At 59.2% G+C, this 18781-nt stretch overlaps 1 protein-coding gene across 2 annotated transcripts in view; it reads left to right on the forward strand.

Moving 5' to 3' along the window:
• UNC5B (unc-5 netrin receptor B) overlaps positions 1-18301 on the forward strand; it is an 80706-nt gene extending 62405 nt beyond the window's left edge. Inside the window, exons 3-17 of one of the 2 annotated variants that reach the window (XM_038534250.1) lie at positions 1404-1547; positions 1905-2008; positions 2777-2957; positions 3591-3758; positions 4526-4690; positions 4914-4946; positions 6945-7139; positions 7488-7877; positions 8535-8622; positions 9513-9681; positions 9823-10056; positions 11878-12027; positions 12661-12825; positions 13622-13803; positions 14626-18301. In XM_038534250.1, coding sequence (XP_038390178.1) covers positions 1404-1547; positions 1905-2008; positions 2777-2957; positions 3591-3758; positions 4526-4690; positions 4914-4946; positions 6945-7139; positions 7488-7877; positions 8535-8622; positions 9513-9681; positions 9823-10056; positions 11878-12027; positions 12661-12825; positions 13622-13803; positions 14626-14791 — 2534 coding nt within the window. In that variant the 3' untranslated portion in view covers positions 14792-18301. The remainder of the gene's footprint in view (positions 1-1403; positions 1548-1904; positions 2009-2776; positions 2958-3590; positions 3759-4525; positions 4691-4913; positions 4947-6944; positions 7140-7487; positions 7878-8534; positions 8623-9512; positions 9682-9822; positions 10057-11877; positions 12028-12660; positions 12826-13621; positions 13804-14625) is intronic. The other variant, XM_038534251.1, reaches the window with a different exon arrangement.
• Positions 18302-18781: the final 480 nt, after the last annotated feature.

Genomic DNA, 18781 nt, shown 5'->3' on the forward strand with positions numbered 1-18781 from the left:
CTGGACGGGATCCAAATGACCTTCCAGTAGATTTGTGTTCAGCTGTGGCAGAGTAATCGTCGTGCTTCATTCAGAGTTTACCCTGAGTGTCTAACTGTGATGAGGCAACTGAGGCTCAGAGAGGCTGAGTAACTTAGTGAAGATCACATGGCTGGGGAGTAAGGTTGGGGCCAAGAGTTGCCAAACCATCCAACCCTACACCTACTGTGTGCCCACCATGCCACAGTACCACAGAGGGTACAGTTGACCATCCTGCCCTCAAGGGGCTTATCAGAACTCACGTGTAAGCATGAGAGGATGAGCTGGGGATACACGGTAGGGCGGAGCAGCTTTAAGAATTCTGAAACCAGGGTAGTCAGGAAGGGCTTCCTGGAGGAGGAGGCCTCGCAGTCCTCCCACAGGCTTTGGGGAAGAGCTTTGGGTGGGCATCCTAATCCAAGGGGGTTCACTCCTTTTCTGAGCATAAAGGGCTTTGTTGAGGATTAGCAGAAGAGTGGTTGATCCTCTCTGGGTAGCTGGTGGAACCAGTTATCCAGTGACGCCTCCAGGCCCTGGCAGGGAGCTGTTGAGAGATGGGGGGCTCCCCAGAAGAGGGGCCTCCCACCAGCTCCAGCTCCTAACCAGAGAGAGGCCACACGCTCTCTTCCTTCACGTATTTGTGGAACACCTCGTCTGTGCCAGGTCCTGGGCCACAGCAGTAAACAGGGCAAAGCCCTCTTTATTCCCCTACAGGAAATACATCATTAACACACCACCACAGCGATAGGTGACAGAGTTCCAGATAGTGGTCAGTGCCGTGAGGAAACCAGGCTGGGCAGGAATGATCACTGCATAGCCCAGTGCTTAGCGGGGCACTTTGAGAGTGGGTGGGGGGTGGGCCAGGGTCAGGGGGGCCACCCCTCTGGAAGCGAGGCCCAGCCCAAAGCCAATAGGGACTAGGAGTCCAGGGGGCACAGAGAGGACAGGGTGTTCAGGCAGGGAACTGGATATGCAAAGGCCCTGTGGCTGGGGGTGGGGTGAGGTCGGGTGGGGTGGGGGAGATGCCCAGTGAGGCTGTCGTGGATAGACTGTGTAGGGCCCAAAGGCCACGTGGAGGATCTAGGCCTTTATGTTGTGAAGACCTGAGGGCACAACCAGGGGAAGGACCTGGCATTTGTGCATCTTGAGGAGCACACACTGGCTTTAGGGCAGGAAGTGCATCGCACGGGGTGGAGGCTCGCGCCCTCTGTGGCCATCTCGGGGTGAGTGGCCGCGGCGGCTCGGGGCCGGAAGGAGGCAGAAGGGATGAGGAAATAGATGGAAACGGGAGGCATTGGCAGAAGAGAGGCAGAGGTCACGGTGCCATGCCCTGCGCTTCACCTCCACCGCCCTGCGCCCTCCTGATGCCTGTCTCCTCCTCTCAGGCCTGCGGGTACGGGAGGTACAGATCGAGGTGTCACGGCAGCAGGTGGAGGAGCTGTTCGGGCTGGAGGACTACTGGTGCCAGTGCGTGGCCTGGAGCTCCGCGGGCACCACCAAGAGTCGCCGGGCCTATGTCCGCATCGCATGTACGCCGTCCCGACACCCCCACCCCACTCCCCGGGGGCCCCTTCCCCGGCTGGTGCATCCTGCAGAGAAAACCCCCCATCTGTGGGGGGGCATCCGCAGCGACATCAGGGCACATGGGTGTCCGCTCAGAGAGGCCTCCTAGACCCAGACCTGGGCCAGCTCAGGCCACAGGATTCCTAAGGGCCCCTTTCACCTACTTGGGTGTAAGGGAGCTGCCCGCTTCCTCGCCATCCTATAGTCCCGACCCCGGGGAGAGCCCATTCCCTTGGTGCGCACTGCCACCTAGTGGCTGCAGCCGGGCGCTTCGGGCTTCTGTTCTGCCTAATTGTGCCCGGGGACCCCTCTTCCTTCTCCAGACCTGCGCAAGAACTTCGATCAGGAGCCTCTGGGCAAGGAAGTGCCCCTGGACCAGGAGGTTCTTCTGCAATGTCGCCCACCAGAGGGGGTGCCTGTGGCTGAGGTGAGCAAGGATGAGGGGAATAGCCAGGCGGGGTATCTACCGCCAGCCTCCCAGAGCTCGCCCCATTTCGTAGATGGGAATTATCGAGGCTGGAGCCCGAGAAGGGAGCTAGCACCTCTGCAGAACTCAGCATGCGCTAGACCCCGGCTGGGGCCTCCAGAGGCAGAACCCGGAGGCATGGGGCCGAGCGGGGCCAGATCCCTGAGGGGCTGCTTGGGCGCACCCCAGGCTCAGTCTCTTGCAAGGGAAGTGCCTGTGGCCAGATCCTCCTCCCCCCCCCCCTCCCGGAAGCCAAAGTCTCAGCTTTATGGATGCCAAAGTGTCTCGGAATGTGCGTGTCCGAGCCTGGATGCCCCCCACGTGGCCTTTGCCTCTCGGTGAAGGCCCGCAGTACTAGCTAATGCTTATTGTACTTATGGAGAGTACTGTTCACACTTTCCACACTCACTTGTTTCATGCTTGAAACAGCCCGTGGTGTAGATGCTAAGAAATTCTGCTCTACGGTTGATGAAACCGAGGCTGGTGTAAGTCCCTTTCTGGGACCGTCCAGCTGGTGGGTGGTCGTCACAACCCCTGGGTTCTGCGGAGCCCAGCGCAGTGCCTGGCTCATGAAGGTGTTGCCTCACTGTGTCACCACCGTGTGTGGATGTGGATAGAACCCCTGTCCTGTTTACGGCCGGGCCGCCTCTCCCCTCCAGAGCAGGCCCCTGCCCGGATGCAGGTGAATAGGTGCTGGGCGCTCACGCCCCCCCAACCGCGCTCCTGCAGGTGGAGTGGCTGAAGAACGAGGACATCATCGACCCCACCCAGGACACCAACTTCCTGCTCACCATCGACCACAACCTCATCATCCGCCAGGCCCGCCTGTCAGATACAGCCAACTACACCTGTGTGGCCAAGAACATTGTCGCCAAGCGCCGAAGTACCACTGCCACGGTCACTGTCTATGGTACGGGCCCCACGTGGGGACAGCCTGGCCAGGGGAGTGGGAGGGCCGAGGCCACATGCCTGCCTCACCGCGTCCTGCCCAGGAGGCCAGCAGGACCCTGGAGGACAGGTGGGAGGATGGGCCCAGAGAGGGGAGGTGCCTTCCCCAAGATCACACGGCAAAGCTAGCAGTCAAGTGTGCACTCATGGGTTTGGGGTTGGAACGGGGCCTAGTGTCCCAGCAGAGTGAGGAACCGCTGCCTGGGCCTGTGGGCTATTCCTTCTGTTCTCTTGGGTGGGAGGGCCAGAGCTATAGCTGAGATGCCTCGAGTGTGCTAGAAAGAACCCTATGTCGGGTTCCAGCCCCAGGTCCTCCATTACCGGGCGGCCTTAGGTAAGTGTCAGCCCTCTCTGGACCTCCGTTCACCATTGTACCATGAGAGCTGGAATAGGCCCTGACCTCCCTGGTCCCCTCTGGTGCTGGTGGTTGCAGTCCCGATCTGGCTGCTAGTCACTGAGTCCCCGGTGCCACGACAGGAGGGGTCCAGTTAGGAAAGGCCAGGCCTCAGCAGAAGGGCTGTGTCACTCTGGAGATGGGGGCGGGGGCACGGGTCACAGAGCTGGGCCAAGCGGGTGACACCCGCTGCCCTTGCAGTGAACGGGGGCTGGTCCAGCTGGGCCGAGTGGACGCCCTGCTCCAACCGCTGCGGCCGTGGCTGGCAAAAGCGCACCCGGACCTGCACCAACCCGGCCCCGCTCAACGGAGGCGCCTTCTGTGAGGGCCAGGCCTTCCAAAAGACCGCCTGCACCACCGTGTGCCCAGGTAAGGCCATGGGCCAGCTGGCATCCTACCCACACCCGGTCCCACCCCGGGCCCCGGCCCTAGGGGTACCCCGCACTCAGGATGGCCACTCTCCCCATATCGTGGGGAGTGGAAGGTGCTGTCCTGGGGCCCATGGCCAGCTGAGCGGGCCGGACAGGATGGTGCAGCCTCTGGCCTCTCATTCTGTGCCCGGCCATGGGAGAGACAGAGACGGGGGCTCTGAGCCTCAGTCTGAGGGGGGCTCTTCTGTCCTCCGGGCTGAGGGTTCTCAGTGTCAGGCCCCAGGGCCAGGGTCCCAGCACCGCCGAGGGGTCAGAGGAGCCTATGCTCCTGCCCTTAATGTAGACACATCTTGACCACCACCCCGAATCCCACAAATATCCCCTGGTCTCCTCTCATCTTTGTCTCACCCTGTGCGTCCCTGTCTGTGGGTCCTTGAATGTATGGTTTTGTCCCGTCTCTTCTGGTTTTATGTGAACAACGTGGTGTGTTTGCTCTGGGTTTGAGTCTGCGTGAGTGCACTGGCTCTAGCTGTGTGAGTGACCTTAGGTGTGTATCTGTGTTGTGTGTGCCCCCTTGGTGCCCCTGACTGTGCTGGCACAGGGCGGTGTGGCTGGGGGTGGGTCTCTCCACGTGGCTTGTGTGTCGTTGGTTCCTCTCCCGCCATCGTGCGTGCGTGGGTGCGTGGGGGTGTGTGCACTGCTGTGCTCTGCATACGTAACGGTGCGTGCCTGTGTTCCCACGTGCTGGGTGCGGTGCTCCTGCAGTCGATGGAGCGTGGACAGAGTGGAGCAAGTGGTCAGCCTGCAGCACCGAGTGTGCCCACTGGCGCAGCCGCGAGTGCATGGCGCCTCCGCCCCAGAACGGAGGCCGAGACTGCAGCGGGACCCTGCTCGACTCCAAGAACTGCACGGACGGGCTGTGCGTGCAGAGTGAGTCCTTGGGACAGCGGGCCCTGGGGTGGGGGCTTGAGCCGGATGAGGACCCCCCTGCCCCCAGCCAGCCCCAGGCCTCAGGTGCCGGCTGCAGTAGAGTAGCCCCTGGGGCCTCTGCCCACCTGCCCCATGCATCATCTCATCTGCGCATTTCCTGTCACCTTCACCATCCTTTCTCTGCCACCCATGTCATTGTCTTTCCCTTTATTTCCCTCGACAGATAAGAAAACTCTAAGTGACCCCAAAAGCCACCGTAAGTCCCATTTCATGGCTGTCCTCTTTCCTCTGGGGATCCTTGGTTCTCCTTGGCTGGCTTTTCCAGGGTGTGGGGTGCAGGGCAGGGTGGGGGACAGGGAGACTTGAAGGTGCCCCCTCACCAGCCCTCCATGGGGTCCCCAGCCCCCAGTACCGCACACGTCATGGCCTCCATCCCGCGCAGACTGGCGGGCCCGCAGCTGACAGGAAGGGCACCATCCCGACCCTCCCATTATAGGAGAAGCTGAGTCTCAGAGTGAGGAGGGGACTTACTCGAGGATCCAGCCAGATTTGAACCTAAATAGTTATATGGCCAAAGCTGGTGCTCTTAGCCTTGTGCCCTCAGCCTTCCTCTCTGCGACAGAGCCAGCACACAGGCCCACACCCACCCGTCCCGGTGCCCCTTACTGTACCCCCAACAGTAGGACTAGGTTCTCCAGGAAACCCACGGCCCAGCGTCAGCCCCAAGGGACTGGTCCACCGACTCCCCCAGGCTGTGCCGTAGCAGCACCAGAGCAGTAAAGCTGCTTAGGCAGGTTGACCTGTGGTAATGAAACCATAATTTCCAAATAATTCAGAATCATAAAAATCAAGCAGTGAGGCCCTGGGCCCAGCTCACGGAGCGGGGGTTGGGGAGGGGTGGGCTGGTGACCCCCCCAGTCGTCAGGGAGACCATCAGGAGGCAGAGCCAAGCCCCGAGGGCCTCCTGTGGCAGCCCCCCACCCCTCCCCCTGGGTGCTGGGATCCTCTGGGGAGCCCAAGAATGAGGGCCTCTGGGGAGAGATGGGGCCCGAGAAGGTGACAAAAATGGGCAGACACCAGGGAGGTGGGCTTGGGAGGGTCCAGGCAAGGAAAGCAGGAGGGGAGACTGGAATTTGCTTCCTGGAGCTCCCAGAACAAGCAAGAGGGAAGAGCAGGCATCTTGGCTCTGGCCGTGGGCTGTCCAGCGTGGTGGCCTCTGGCCACCTGCGGCTCTTTCGACTTCTAGTTAAGTCAGTTAAAATTAAATACGCTTGTGTAGACTAGTTCCTCAGTGCCTCTGGCCACACTTTAGTTGTTCATGAGCCACAAGCAGCTGGTGGCTGTCATGGGACCACACAGACATAGAACGTGCATCATTGCGGAAAGTGCGGTTGGACGGCGCCGCCGTGGACGCTGCCTGGTGACCATGACTCGTTCCTGCCTGGCCCCTGTAGAGCTCTTTGCAGCTGTGTAGCAGCCTGCCGGGGGGAGGGACGTGTAGCGGTGGGTGGCCTCCCTGAGCCCCTTCCTCCCCCCACCTGTTCACCTTCTCTCCACCCCATCGCCTGCATCTCATTCTCTCCTCCTGCTCCCCCTCTGCCTCCACCCCCCACCCTCAGCATAGGATGCGAGTTGAGCTCAGGATGGCCGCTTGCAGAGAGTCCTGGGAGCGGGGACCTCGGGCCCTGGGATGTGCTGCAGGCTGCGACGGGGCCCTGAGCTTACATCCTGGCTGGGACAGGACAAACTGAGCTGCAGCCCTTGTCTCTTTCTCAGCAGTGAGCAATGAATTCACTGTTGGGACTGACCACAAGTCATTTTGCCTCTCCTCCTGCGCCGAGAGGGAAGCAGGACAGGGGATTTGAGACCCTTTTACTTGTAGAGACTGATGCACAGAGCAGTTCAGGCTTGTCTGAGGTCCCAGCCAGTTGTGGCAGGGCTCAGACCAGGAGCTAGCATAGTGCAGGTCTGCCCCGGGACCTGGGTCTCTGTCCCCAGACTAGGATCTCTATCTGGGGACCTGGGTCTCTGCCCTGGGATCTGAGTCTCTGCCCCCAGACTTGGGCCTCTACCCCAGGACCTGAGTCTCTGCCCCCAACCTTGGGTCTCTGCCTTGGGACCTGGGTCTCTGCCCCCAGATGTGGGTCTCTACCCTGGGATTTGTGTATCTGCCCCCAGACTTGGGTCTCTACCCCAGGTCTCTCTGCCCCAGGTCTCTGCCCCTGCCCCTCACACAGCCCTCCTGTGCCCGCAGTTCTGGAGGCCTCGGGGGATGTGGCTCTGTACGCGGGCCTCGTGGTGTCCATCTTCGTCGTCGTGGGCGTCCTCATGGTGGTGGGGGTGGTGGTGTACCGCCGCAACTGCCGGGACTTCGACACGGACATCACCGACTCATCCGCTGCCCTCACTGGCGGCTTCCACCCCGTCAACTTCAAGACTGCGAGGCCCAGTAAGGACCTGGGAATACCTGGGGTGACGGATGCAGGCAGGGGCACCCAGAGGGGCACGGCAGCTGGCCAGAGCAGCCAGACTAGAGCATGGGTTCCTGCTCCCTTCCAAGGTTTTTCTAGACTTTGCTCCACAGATGACTGCATGAGTGTAGGTCAAACAGACCCAGAGAAGGGAAGGGGTAGCCGGGTGGTGAGTCCCCAAAGCTTCCTGCAGCGACGGTAACTGAGCCTTTAGCAGCTGAACATTTGGGTGGGATTTTGCAACAGAAGGGTCCCCAGCAGGAGCAGAGGACAGGAGTGGGCCAGCGAGGCACAGCTGGGTCTAACCATAGCCCCAACCCCTGCAGACAACCCACAGCTCCTGCACCCGTCTGTGCCTCCGGACCTCACGGCCAGTGCTGGCATCTACCGCGGGCCCGTGTATGCCCTGCAGGACTCTGCGGACAAGATCCCCATGACCAACTCCCCCCTGCTGGACCCCTTGCCCAGTCTCAAGATCAAGGTCTACAACTCCGGCACCACCGGCTCTGGGCCAGGCCTGCCAGATGGGGCCGACCTGCTGGGGGTTGTGCCGCCTGGCACGTACTCTGGCGATTTCACCCGGGATGCCCACTTGCTGCACCTGCGCAGTGCCAGCCTCGGCTCCCAGCAGCTCCTGGGCCTGCCCCGTGACCCGGGGAGCAGCGTCAGCGGCACCTTTGGCTGCCTGGGTGGGAGACTCAGCATCCCCGGCACAGGTGGGCTCCCGCTCTGCTGGCCTGTCAGCATGGCCTCAGCATGTCCTTCTGGGCATCCCAGCACCCCTCTACCAGCAGAAGATAGGACTTCCCTGATCCCATTTCTCAGATGGAAAACACAGGGCCCAGGAGGAAGAAGGGACTATAAAATAGAAGTCTTAGGGTCTAGGCCTTTCTCTGCCTCTCCAAGGCAGGGGAACTCTGGGCCAGCCTCCCAGTAAACCTCATCTGTTAAGTGGGAGAGAGTACCTCTTTGAAATTCAGCAGACCCACAGAGCACTGCTGGGAAGGCAAGGCTGCCCATCTCGGGTTGCAAAGCCATCAGTTGATCGTTTCCCAGAGTCACACTGATTGAAGGCTACAGCTGGCACTGGGACCTTCCAACTTTGAGTCTTTGCCCCATCTCCATAACCCGTCACAGTGCCAGCGGCCCCCTGTGTTACCAGACAAGCCTCCTGCTGTAAGTGACTGGGCTGTCCTTGTACCTACTCCCCAGAGCTTCTCTCCCCAGCCCTTGCTGTTGACCACCCAGATTTTAGGAAGTGTCTGTCCCCACACTGTCCCAAGCTGGGAGCCACCCCATGCTCCCCAGCTGCCCCCTATTCTAAGCTCTTAGACTCCCTCCAGCTCCTCCCTGCTGACCTCTTCTCCCCCTAGGGGTCAGCCTGCTGGTGCCCAATGGAGCCATCCCCCAGGGCAAGTTCTACGAGATGTACCTCCTTATCAACAAAGCAGAAAACACCCTGTGAGTAGAGAGACCCCGGTTCCGGTGTGGGCTGCCCTCCACCCCTTCCTCTCCCTGCTGCCCGTCCACCCTGGGTTCAGATATCACCGTCCCCCACTCTGCACCTGATCCTAAGGCCAGAGGGGGTCCTTCAAGGAAGGCGCAGACAGACCTTACTACGTCCGCACATAAACTGTACAAAACGAGCACAACAAATCATAAAACTGAAAGGCAATTGACCAAGTAGCTACTTTATGACAAGAGGTTAAATATCCTTACTATGTAAAGAGGCTTTAGAGACCAGTAAGAAAAATTGAACATCTCATTACAAAAATGGAGGATGTGAACAAGCGATTCACACAGTCTCTGATGCACCCACCCTCACACGCACACACACACATAACACAGGCCGATAGATTGTGAAAAAACACTCAGCCTAATTTGTAGTCAAAGAAATAGTCATTCAAACAGCCAGAAGATATGAGGAGTTTTTTGGTTCTTGAATTTACAGATTTGTTTTCAAATGATAAAACCTTCCTATTGACAAAAGTGTGGGAACTCGGCCCTCCCATGACGTGCCCGTGGAAGGCTGGACGGGTAGCAGCTTTCCAGAGGGCAGTTAGCAACCCTTGTCAGAAACATCCCAGGAGTACAGAACCTTTGAAAATGCGAACAGAGATATGGCTGCGAGAACGTGGCAGCGAAACAGCAGAAATCTGAGAACAATCTTGAGGCCTGTGCCATCCTTGTGCCTCCCCTTAACCCCTGACCTCTGGGAGCCCAGGGCTGGAGACCTGCCTTCGGCCACCCAGGAGCCAGGGCAGAGGTGGGAGCCCCGCACCAGCCCCAGCCCTTGCTGAGCTCCCCACCTCGCCTCACTGCCTCCCTCCTGCCCTCTGCTGTCTCCCCAGCCCGCTTTCAGAAGGGACCCAGACAGTCCTGAGCCCCTCGGTGACCTGTGGGCCCACGGGCCTCCTGCTGTGCCGCCCCGTCATCCTCACAGTACCCCACTGTGCTGAAGTCAGCGCCGGCGACTGGATCTTCCAGCTCAAGACCCAGGCCCACCAGGGCCACTGGGAGGTGAGGAGCCAAGACTGGGGGGCCGGGGCCGCCATCCCAACCTGCTCTGGGAGGCCTCAGAAACAGAAAGAAGGCCCAACCTGGGTGGACCTCTCCACGGCCTTGTGACCCGCGTGCCTCATCCCCGCCGTCACCCTGCAGGAGGTGGTGACTCTGGACGAGGAAACCCTGAACACCCCCTGCTACTGCCAGCTAGAGGCCAGGTCGTGCCACATCCTGTTGGACCAGCTGGGCACCTACGTGTTCACGGGTGAATCCTATTCCCGCTCGGCAGTGAAGCGGCTCCAGCTGGCCATCTTCGCCCCTGCCCTCTGCACCTCCCTGGAGTACAGCCTCAGAGTCTACTGCCTGGAGGACACCCCTGTGGCCCTGAAGGTAAGGCCGAGCCATAGGCACCACCCAGCGCTGGCGCCCCTGGCTGACCAGCTGTCTGGAACCTTCGGGATCTCCCACCCCAGAATCCTGGCACCCCTCTACCATCGTCAGCCTCATTCATCGTTCATTCATCGCTCAAACACTGAAATGGCATCAGACCCTCGAGACACGGAGATGAATCAGGCACAGCTCTGCCCTCACCGAGCCCCAGGCTAGAGGCGAGGAAACGGGGCCCACTGACAGGGGGCTGGGAGGAGGAGGTCTGGGAAGGCTTCACAGCACAGTTAGCCTTAGACCTATGCCCTGAAAGCCAAGGAGGGGTGCCAGGCGGAGCAGGGCAAAGGGCATCCCAGCCCACAGAGCGGCTAACCCGAAGGCCGGCGTGTCGTTCCAGTGTGGCCAAAGCATGCAGGGGCTGTGCGTGCGTGAGTGAGGGGGAGAGATGGGCCGGGCTCAGCTCCCCAACAGACCCGGGAGCCGAGTTCAGGAATTTGAGATCTATCCAGTGGGCAGGGGCAGGTGCTGTTTTGAAAGCCCCTGAGCTGTGTTGCGGGAATGGGTAGACAAGAGGCAGAGAGGCCAGTTGGGAAGTTGCATCTGGACCCTGGACAGCAGGCAGTGACAGCAGCGAGGACAGGGGTGGCTACTGTATGAGTAGAATGGACAGGGCCAGTGACCGATTGGAGGAGAGGGAGAGGGGAGGTGCCAGGGCTGACCGCCAGGTTCCCACTATAGGCCAAAGGAGGTTGCAGCTGGGGCGAGTGGTTTGGAGCAGGGAGGGCAGAAAAGGTGAAGGGGTCGGATTTGAGCACGTAGAGCCTGAAGTGGCAGGTGTGTTAGTACCACCCTGTCTCCCGTCAGCCTCCGAGGCCCTGTCCATTGCCTCCCCAGCCCCCCACCCCTGAGTTCCTAGGACCTCAGGCTCATCCTAACACTGGAAAAACACCGCCCCTTGGCCCCGTGTAAACCTTCTCCTTCCATCCACTGCTCTGCGAAGCTTCCAGGCCCTTTCTGTAGCTCCACGGTCTGTGGTCTCCGCTAGCTGCTATCTCCCAGGCTCACGTGACTTGTCCCAGACTACAAGTTGCGTACTGAGGCAACACAAAGGGTAAAGGCCTCACAGGAGAGTGAGTGTCTTCTGCTGGGCCAGGCTGGCCTGAAATTCCAGAAGGCCCAGAATGGGCTGGAGGCTCTGAGCAATGCTCTTGCGGTCTCCATCTCTCAGTACAGGAGCAGGGCCAGTGTCCCGCTTTGGTCAGAGAATGGAAGGGAGGTCTGGAGGGAAGCTGCCACATTTTGGCTTGATGGCATTCCTTATCTCTTCAGTCCCCATTTGTCTGTCCATCCATATGTCCGTCCATCCATCATCCATCCCGCCTGCTGCCAATCTAGCTGTATACTCACTCACTCGGCAATGCCTCTGTCTGTCCAGCCATCACCAACCATCCATTTGTCTTTCCTTCCGTCTTTCTATTTATATACCCATCCATTTGTATATCCGTCTGTACACCCGTCTGTCTGTATCTATCCATCCATTTATCATCTACCCATCCATCCATTTGTCCACCTGTCTAGTCATCTATAAATCCAGTCATCTATCCATCTGTCCCATTATCTGTCCATCCATCCATCTATTCACACAGTATGTCTTCTCTGAGCCCTTAGCAGATGCCCAGCCCTGTGCTCAGTTGGGTGCCTGCGCTCAGTATCACAGCCTGGCTCCCTTGCCCGCGTGTGTCCCCAGACCCCAAACTTGCAGCAGGAAGAACCCATTGGCCAAGTATGATGGGCTCCCCCTTCCCATTGCCTCCTGGCCCACAGGAGGTGCTAGAGCTGGAGCGGACCCTGGGAGGCTATCTAGTGGAGGAGCCCAAACCCCTGCTGTTTAAAGACAGTTACCACAACCTGCGCCTCTCTCTACATGACATCCCCCACGCCCACTGGAGAAGCAAGCTGCTGGCCAAGTATCAGGTGAGGGCTGGGCCAAAGGAATTGTGGGAGAAGGAACCTGGGGAGGGGGAGCATTTGAGGGGCTGCCCAGAGAAGTCTACTTCCACCCCCAAGCCTTGGCCCAGCCTCCTTCCTCTAGCCTTGCCCCTCACTCCCCGAGTCTCTGCCTCCCTCCCACACCACTCTCCAGGCTCCCAGTCATCCTTAGGCACATCCCCAAGTTCGGTGCCACTGGCAGCCAGGCTCCCCTCCACCCCGTCACACACTCCCACATGCCAGTGTCTATACACCTCATCTTCAAGGAGGCCTTACCACCTCTAAGAGTGTTTGTGCCCGGCAGACTGTCCAGAGCAATCTTGGATGGTCACATCCCTGTGCCCACACCAATCCACATAACAATGAGGCTTCCAGCCCAGACATACCTGAACATGTGCACACAGATGCACACACACACACACACACACACACACATGCACGGATCCAGGCTTGTGCCTTCTCCCCCTCTCTCAGCTGAAGGGCCCTTGGAGAGGCCCACACTGCCCCCTGAGAGGGCCCAGCACTCCCTGAGGCTGGCCTCTTTCCCACCTCTGCCTCCGTTCCCTGAGGGCAGGGCAGGCTAGCCTCCTATCCTTGACCCTGCTGCCCCTCCCACAGGAGATCCCCTTCTATCACATCTGGAGCGGCAGCCAGAAGGCCCTGCACTGTACTTTCATCCTGGAGAGGCACAGCCTGGCCTCCACAGAGCTCACCTGCAAGATCTGTGTGCGGCAGGTGGAAGGGGAGGGCCAGATCTTCCAGCTGCACACCACTCTGGCAGAGGTGAGGCCAGAGGACACCAACTCTGTGGGGCCAGGTGTTGGAGCATTCAGAGCCCCGTGCCCCCCTCCCCGGGCTGGGTGGGAATGCTGTCTCCCATAAAGCTCTGTCCCCTTCACCTCCCAAGTCTGAGCTGGGACCTGGGCATGTTCTGCTAAGAGCTACCACTTACCGAGTGCCCGGTGCTGTGCTTGGCAACATAGATTACTTCACTGAATCAGAAAGTAGGTTTTAGGGAGGACAGATACCGCCGACCTGGGATCAGGTCAGCACTTGGCTCACGCCTATGGTTCTCCCCTCCCTATAAATCCAGATTGAGGTTTAACAAAACCCAGTCCACCCAGTGCTAGTACCTCCTTGCAGTGCAGCGTAAAGAGCGCTGGCTATGGGCCTACACGCAAGTCTGCCCCTAACTTGGCATGCGACGTGGGCAAGTCACTTCCTCTTTCTAGACTTCATTTCCACACATGTAAAAGTGGGTCTGTGTGGATTAGACCATGGCTGAGGCTCCTTGTGGCTTTGTAATCATGAGATTGCATCAGCATTAGCCTGGGACAGTGCATGAGCATGGAACGCCCCGAGGGCTGTGGGTTGGGCATGCAGCCCAGGCCCTCGGAAGCTAACCTTCCAGGGGAGGAGGCCTTTGACTGAGCAGCTGGAGCCTTCCCAGGATGTGGGGAGTGACCAGAACCTCTGTGATTGCACAGACCCAGGGCAGGAAGGTTGAGAGGCAGATGCCATTACTATGCATGTGGGGGAGCCCTCGGCCCCTCTCAGACCTTGCCCCCTCCCCTTCCAGACGCCTGCCGGCTCCCTGGACACCTTCTGCTCTGCCCCTGGCAGCACAGTCACCACCCAGCTGGGACCCTATGCCTTCAAGATTCCACTGTCCATCCGCCAGAAGATATGCAACAGCCTGGATGCCCCTAACTCACGGGGCAATGACTGGCGGCTCTTGGCGCAGAAGCTCTCCATGGACCGGTGGGTGTCAGGCCAGGCCCGCCCCATCCCAGCCTCCCTGGGTCCCCAAGGGGCAGGTGGGGCAGGCAGCCTGGCAGTCCAGGATCAGATCCCTCCATCTGGGGTAGATCGGGAGCTCAGGCATGGGTGTGCTCAATCTGAGAAGCCCATTCTTTGAGGAGTGCCATGCTCAGAGCGCTGGCCTGTGGGGATCGGGTGAAACCAGGTGATCACCATCTGTGCCCCCGTGCCCGGGACAGAGCAGGTGTTCTGCAAATGTTTGCCAAGTGACAGGGGTATATATTTTGGTGTCAAAGCCCTTTTGGAGAACTTAAAATGCTGGATAAATATAATGGCAATGATAGTCCTTATTACTATATTATACTTTCTGAGAAACCCTTTGATACACCTGCGTTGAGCAGATGCCACATGCAAGACCCCTTACTGGAAATGGATGGGCTTCACAAAGAGTCTAAGGCTTTGTTCCTGCTCTCAGGAGAGCGTGGGGGGCAAGACCCATCAGGGAACGATGTGGGAGGAGGAGCGGGAGGAGGAGCGAATGCAATGCTGGGTTCGGACAGTCTCTCCCGGGGGCTGGTGTCTTTCAATGGTAGTGCTAACGGTGATGACGGATGGTGATGAGCAAGACTGTTTCCATCTTAAAGATGAGGAGGCCAAGGCTCCGAGAGGAGCAGTGGCTTGACCGGGGCCACACAGCCCCCCAACAGAGGGGCTAGGGTTATGGGAGCCTTCCCACCTCCCCCGGTGCTCTTTCCATTTCCCAAGCTCCCTGGAGGTGCTGGGTATTTGGGAGCCCAATGGCCTCCTCCTTCCCTCCGCCAGGTACCTGAACTACTTTGCCACCAAAGCGAGCCCCACGGGTGTCATCCTGGACCTCTGGGAAGCTCTGCAGCAGGACGACGGGGACCTCAACAGCCTGGCGAGTGCCTTGGAGGACATGGGCAAGAGTGAGATGCTGGTGGCCATGGCCACTGACGGGGACTGCTGAGCTGCCCCGGAACCAGAACCGTGGGCTGGGAGGGTGGGCAGGAGGCGGGTGCAAGGAGGCCCCGGGCAGCCTCCTGAGAGGTGGAGCAGCCTCCGCTACCCCCCAGAGCTCAGAGCCGGAGTTGCTCCCTCCTCCCCACCTCGCCCCACTCCCAGACCGTGACCAGCCTTAGCAAATCCATGTACTCCGTTGTTGTCTGGAGGAGCCAGTGCTCCTTCTCCACCCCCTGCTGTCCCTCGTGCCCTCAGATCTCCACGCAGGAACCACCATGAGGCCTCTGGAGGCAGCTGGGTGGGTGGGGGCAGGAGCCCTCCCCACTCCTGCCACCCCACCAGGCCGCCTCCACCCTGGGAGTTCTGGGTTACCTTTGTCGTAGTTGCGTCCTTCCAGTTTCTTCCTCGGTTCCTGGTGTCTCCCTCCCCGCCACCACCCCGCCCCGAGCCCCCTTCTCCTTTCACACCGTTTTCCTCTTTGAAGAGTCAAGTACAATTCAGACGAACTGCTTTCTCCTGTCCAAAGCAAAAGGGAAAAGGAAGGGAAGAAAGACACTTCAGGCCGCTAGTCAGGCTCCAAGAAGAAAAAAAGAGCAACGCCAAAACCACAAGGGAAAAGAAAAACCCAGTTTCTTAGGAAACGCACATGATTTATTATCCAAATATTTGGATAAGTCCTTTTTAAGAAAAAAAAAAAGAAAATGAAAAAAACAACACAAAAAAAATAGAAAACTCTTTTCTTGAGTGCGGGTGAGTGCAGGCTTGCTCACGGTTCTGGCCAGGAGTGAGCGTGTGAGTGTGTGAGTGTGTGTGCGTGTGTGTGAGATTATCAGGGAGAGAGAGAGAGAGACAGAACAGGGAACACCTTGCTGCTAATGATTCCATCTTAGACTAATTCCTAAAAGGCCTCAGTTTCCCCAGTTGTACAGGGTCAGATGGGGTTTTAGCCATGGTACCACGTTTCCTTCTAAAATCTTAAGCAGATGCCGAATCTGTAAAGCCAAGGAGCCCTGAGGTCTGGAGTGGGGTGGGGTCATCTCGTCCTCCTACCTCCCCAGGCAGGTGCCCCACAGGCTCCCTGGGCCCCTGGGGAGTGCAGATTACAAGGCCCTGGGGTAGAAAGTGTGGGCAGGCCGTGCTAGCTGTGAGCCAGGGACAGGGTCTCCAGTGTCCCCCTCTGGGGGCTCCCGGAGAAGGGGACAGGGCCCAGAGGTGGGGCCCCAAGCAGAGAAAGAAGCCGATGGGAAAGGGGAGGGAAGATGAGAGTCTCCTGGGGACACTTCTCTCCCTCACCCCAGGGTGGGACCAGCCAGGTCACCCATCTGCCCGGCACCCCCGAGCCTCAGTTGGCTGGGGAGGTTCATCCATAAGACAGAAGGGATGGATGAGAAGGCCTCTAACAGCAGAAGCCTGAGCTTCTGGGCCCCGGTGTGGCTTTGAAGGCCGTGTCAGCAGTCAGCCCTGCGGGCCGGGAGGCCGGGAGGTAGGTGGCCTGGCTGTGTTGTTCCACACGCCCGCCCCAGTGGACGAGCACCTGGGGAGGGCTGTCTTCCAGCTCTGACCCCCACTGGCACCTTCAGCCCGGGTCTCGGCCTCCTTCTGCAGTCTGGGAGGTCTTGAAGTGAGCTGTGAACAGGCAGGGCTGCCAGAGGGGAGGGGCCAGTACCCCCTCACCAGCCTGCTCCAGCATGTCCAAGGGGCCATCAAATCAAGGTCCCTTGTTGACCAGCTAACAGTGGCTGCGACCAGGCTCTTAGAACTGGCACAGAGCCTCATCACAGGCCTCTCACTCCTCTTTGGCACCCGGAGCAAAGCAGTGCCAGCCCCCCGCCCCCCGGACAGCTCTGGGTGGGCACTGACCCCAGGGCTTGCCCAGCTTGCCCGTGAGCAGCTGCTGGGACCAGCCTGGGCATATCCTGGCCTTTGAAAGTCTAGTCTCCTGGGAGGAAAGCAGATTTGGGGGCTCCAGTCCCATTTGGTGTCCCTGCCATGGACTCTGGGGCTTATGGGGGTTCTCAACCACCTACCTACCTCCCAGGGGTTAGGTCAGCCACGGGCAGACAGGCTGGCTGGGTTCGAGAGAGGAGTTTTTGTATAGGGCCGCTGAAGGGGCCAGGCCTGCATTCGGGGCTGGGCAGCAACAGCTCTTCACTCCAGTGCCTTTGTGGTGTTGCCTCAAAGGCAGCGAACCTTCCTGCCAGAGGTGCCCACCGCCGTGGGCTCAGCGTCCCTGATGACTCCGAGCCTGCGCTGTGCAAGCCTGTGTGGCAACACGGCTGTGGGAGCAGCCTAAGCAATGCCGCTGCACCCTTCCCGTCAGTCCCTACAGTGCCCACGGGCAGCCCGGGGTCCAAAGACCAGCACATTCCAGCCCCAGCTGTGCCATTAGCCTGCTGCGTGACCCCAGGCATAGGACTGCCTTCTCTGGGCCTCACTTCCTCTTTACACCTGCAGCTACCATCTGACTCCCTTTGGGTCCTGACACGTGGCCACTGTAGGTTGCTGGTGGGGGGAGGTTGGCCGTGGTCCGCCATGCCCCTCCTCTCTGCCCGGCTTGCTCAGCACCCAGGAGGGAGCCCCTGGTGGATGAGGCCAGGCCAGCTGCTCACGTGCCATTTCTTAGCTGATTTTCAGAAATTGTGTACCGGGGCCTGGGGCACAGAACCAATAGGCTGGAGCCTCCTGGGAGGGTTCGAACTGCCTGGCTTTATAAGAAACGCCTGGAAAGGGTTGGCTGGGCTCCATCCAATCAGCCCTCTGCTGAGGCTGCTGTGGCTGTTATCCCACACGGCCCGCCTTAGGGTAGGATCAGGATTTCTCCTCCTCTGTAGACCTTAGAGGCCTCCCTACATGGCCCACGGACCCCACAAGGGGCAGACCAGGGCCCCCCCACCCCCCGCAGGGCTTGCAGGGGCCTCGCGTGGGTGTTTATGTGTCTCTCATCTCTGGGGCGTGTCTGCACGTGCATGCATGGGTGTGCCCTTGTGCGTGTGCTTTTGTCTGCAGGCACATCAGGGTGTCCGTCCAGGAACATGCCCCCACCTAGGTGTGAGCATGTGACCTCTCTGAGTCCACAGGGTCCATCGACGTATCCTCTACGTGCCTCCCCCTCTGCCTTCTCTTGCAGTGAGCCGGGCTCCAGAACTCCGGGCCAGGGGTCCTCCTGAGGGCGTGGCGGGGGCCCCCAGCTCCTGGGTGCTCCAGGACCCTCTGGTCCCCTTTTCCCCAGCAACCAGGCAGCTGAGCCAGGTCCCTTAGTATGCCCCCTGAGGGAAGGTGACCAGGAGTTTGGGTGCAGGGAGCAGCTCTCCTGGGGGCAAAGGGCTGGACCCCCTGCCTGGGCCATGGACATGGTTATGTGTCCCGGGGATGTAGGGCTGCAGGGATGGCCCGATCCCACCGCCGTTTGTTCTGTAAACTTCAACCTGTAAATAAAGTTTAGCATTCCTATTGTAACAAAATTAATTTTTACAAAATAAATTATATTTCCTAGTCTAATAAAAAAATTGCAGTTGTATTCATGGTGTCTTCTTAACTATCTGGCAGTGAGTGGAATGACCCATTTTGCTTTTCTCAAAGTTCCATGGGTTTGGGATCGGGTGGTCACCGTCAGAGCTCTCTGAGCTCTTGGAAAGGATCAAGCTCTACTGCTTCGTTTTACAGAAGGGAAAGCTGGCCCAGAGAGAGATAGGACTCCTCTGTGGTCACACAGCAAGTTAGAGTCCGTGATGGATCTGGATCCCAATCCCTGCTCCCCAATCAGCAACATTAATGCATAAGCATTCACAGAACATGTTCAGGAGTCAATCATTTGAGCCTGCTGTGGGCCAGGTGATAGGTGGGCTTGAAGCCCCCAGCATCCCTTTCTGCCTCCAAGAAATGCAGAAGGGCTGAGCCTGAGAGGTCAGTTTAGAGCACTCACCTGGAACACGATGGTGCACGTAGATAGCGATTGATGGGTGGGCTGGGATCACATAACTTTGGACCCAAGGCCACT

Source organism: Canis lupus, chromosome 4 (assembly GCF_011100685.1).
Source record: "Canis lupus familiaris isolate Mischka breed German Shepherd chromosome 4, alternate assembly UU_Cfam_GSD_1.0, whole genome shotgun sequence".
Lineage (NCBI taxonomy): Eukaryota > Metazoa > Chordata > Mammalia > Carnivora > Canidae > Canis > Canis lupus.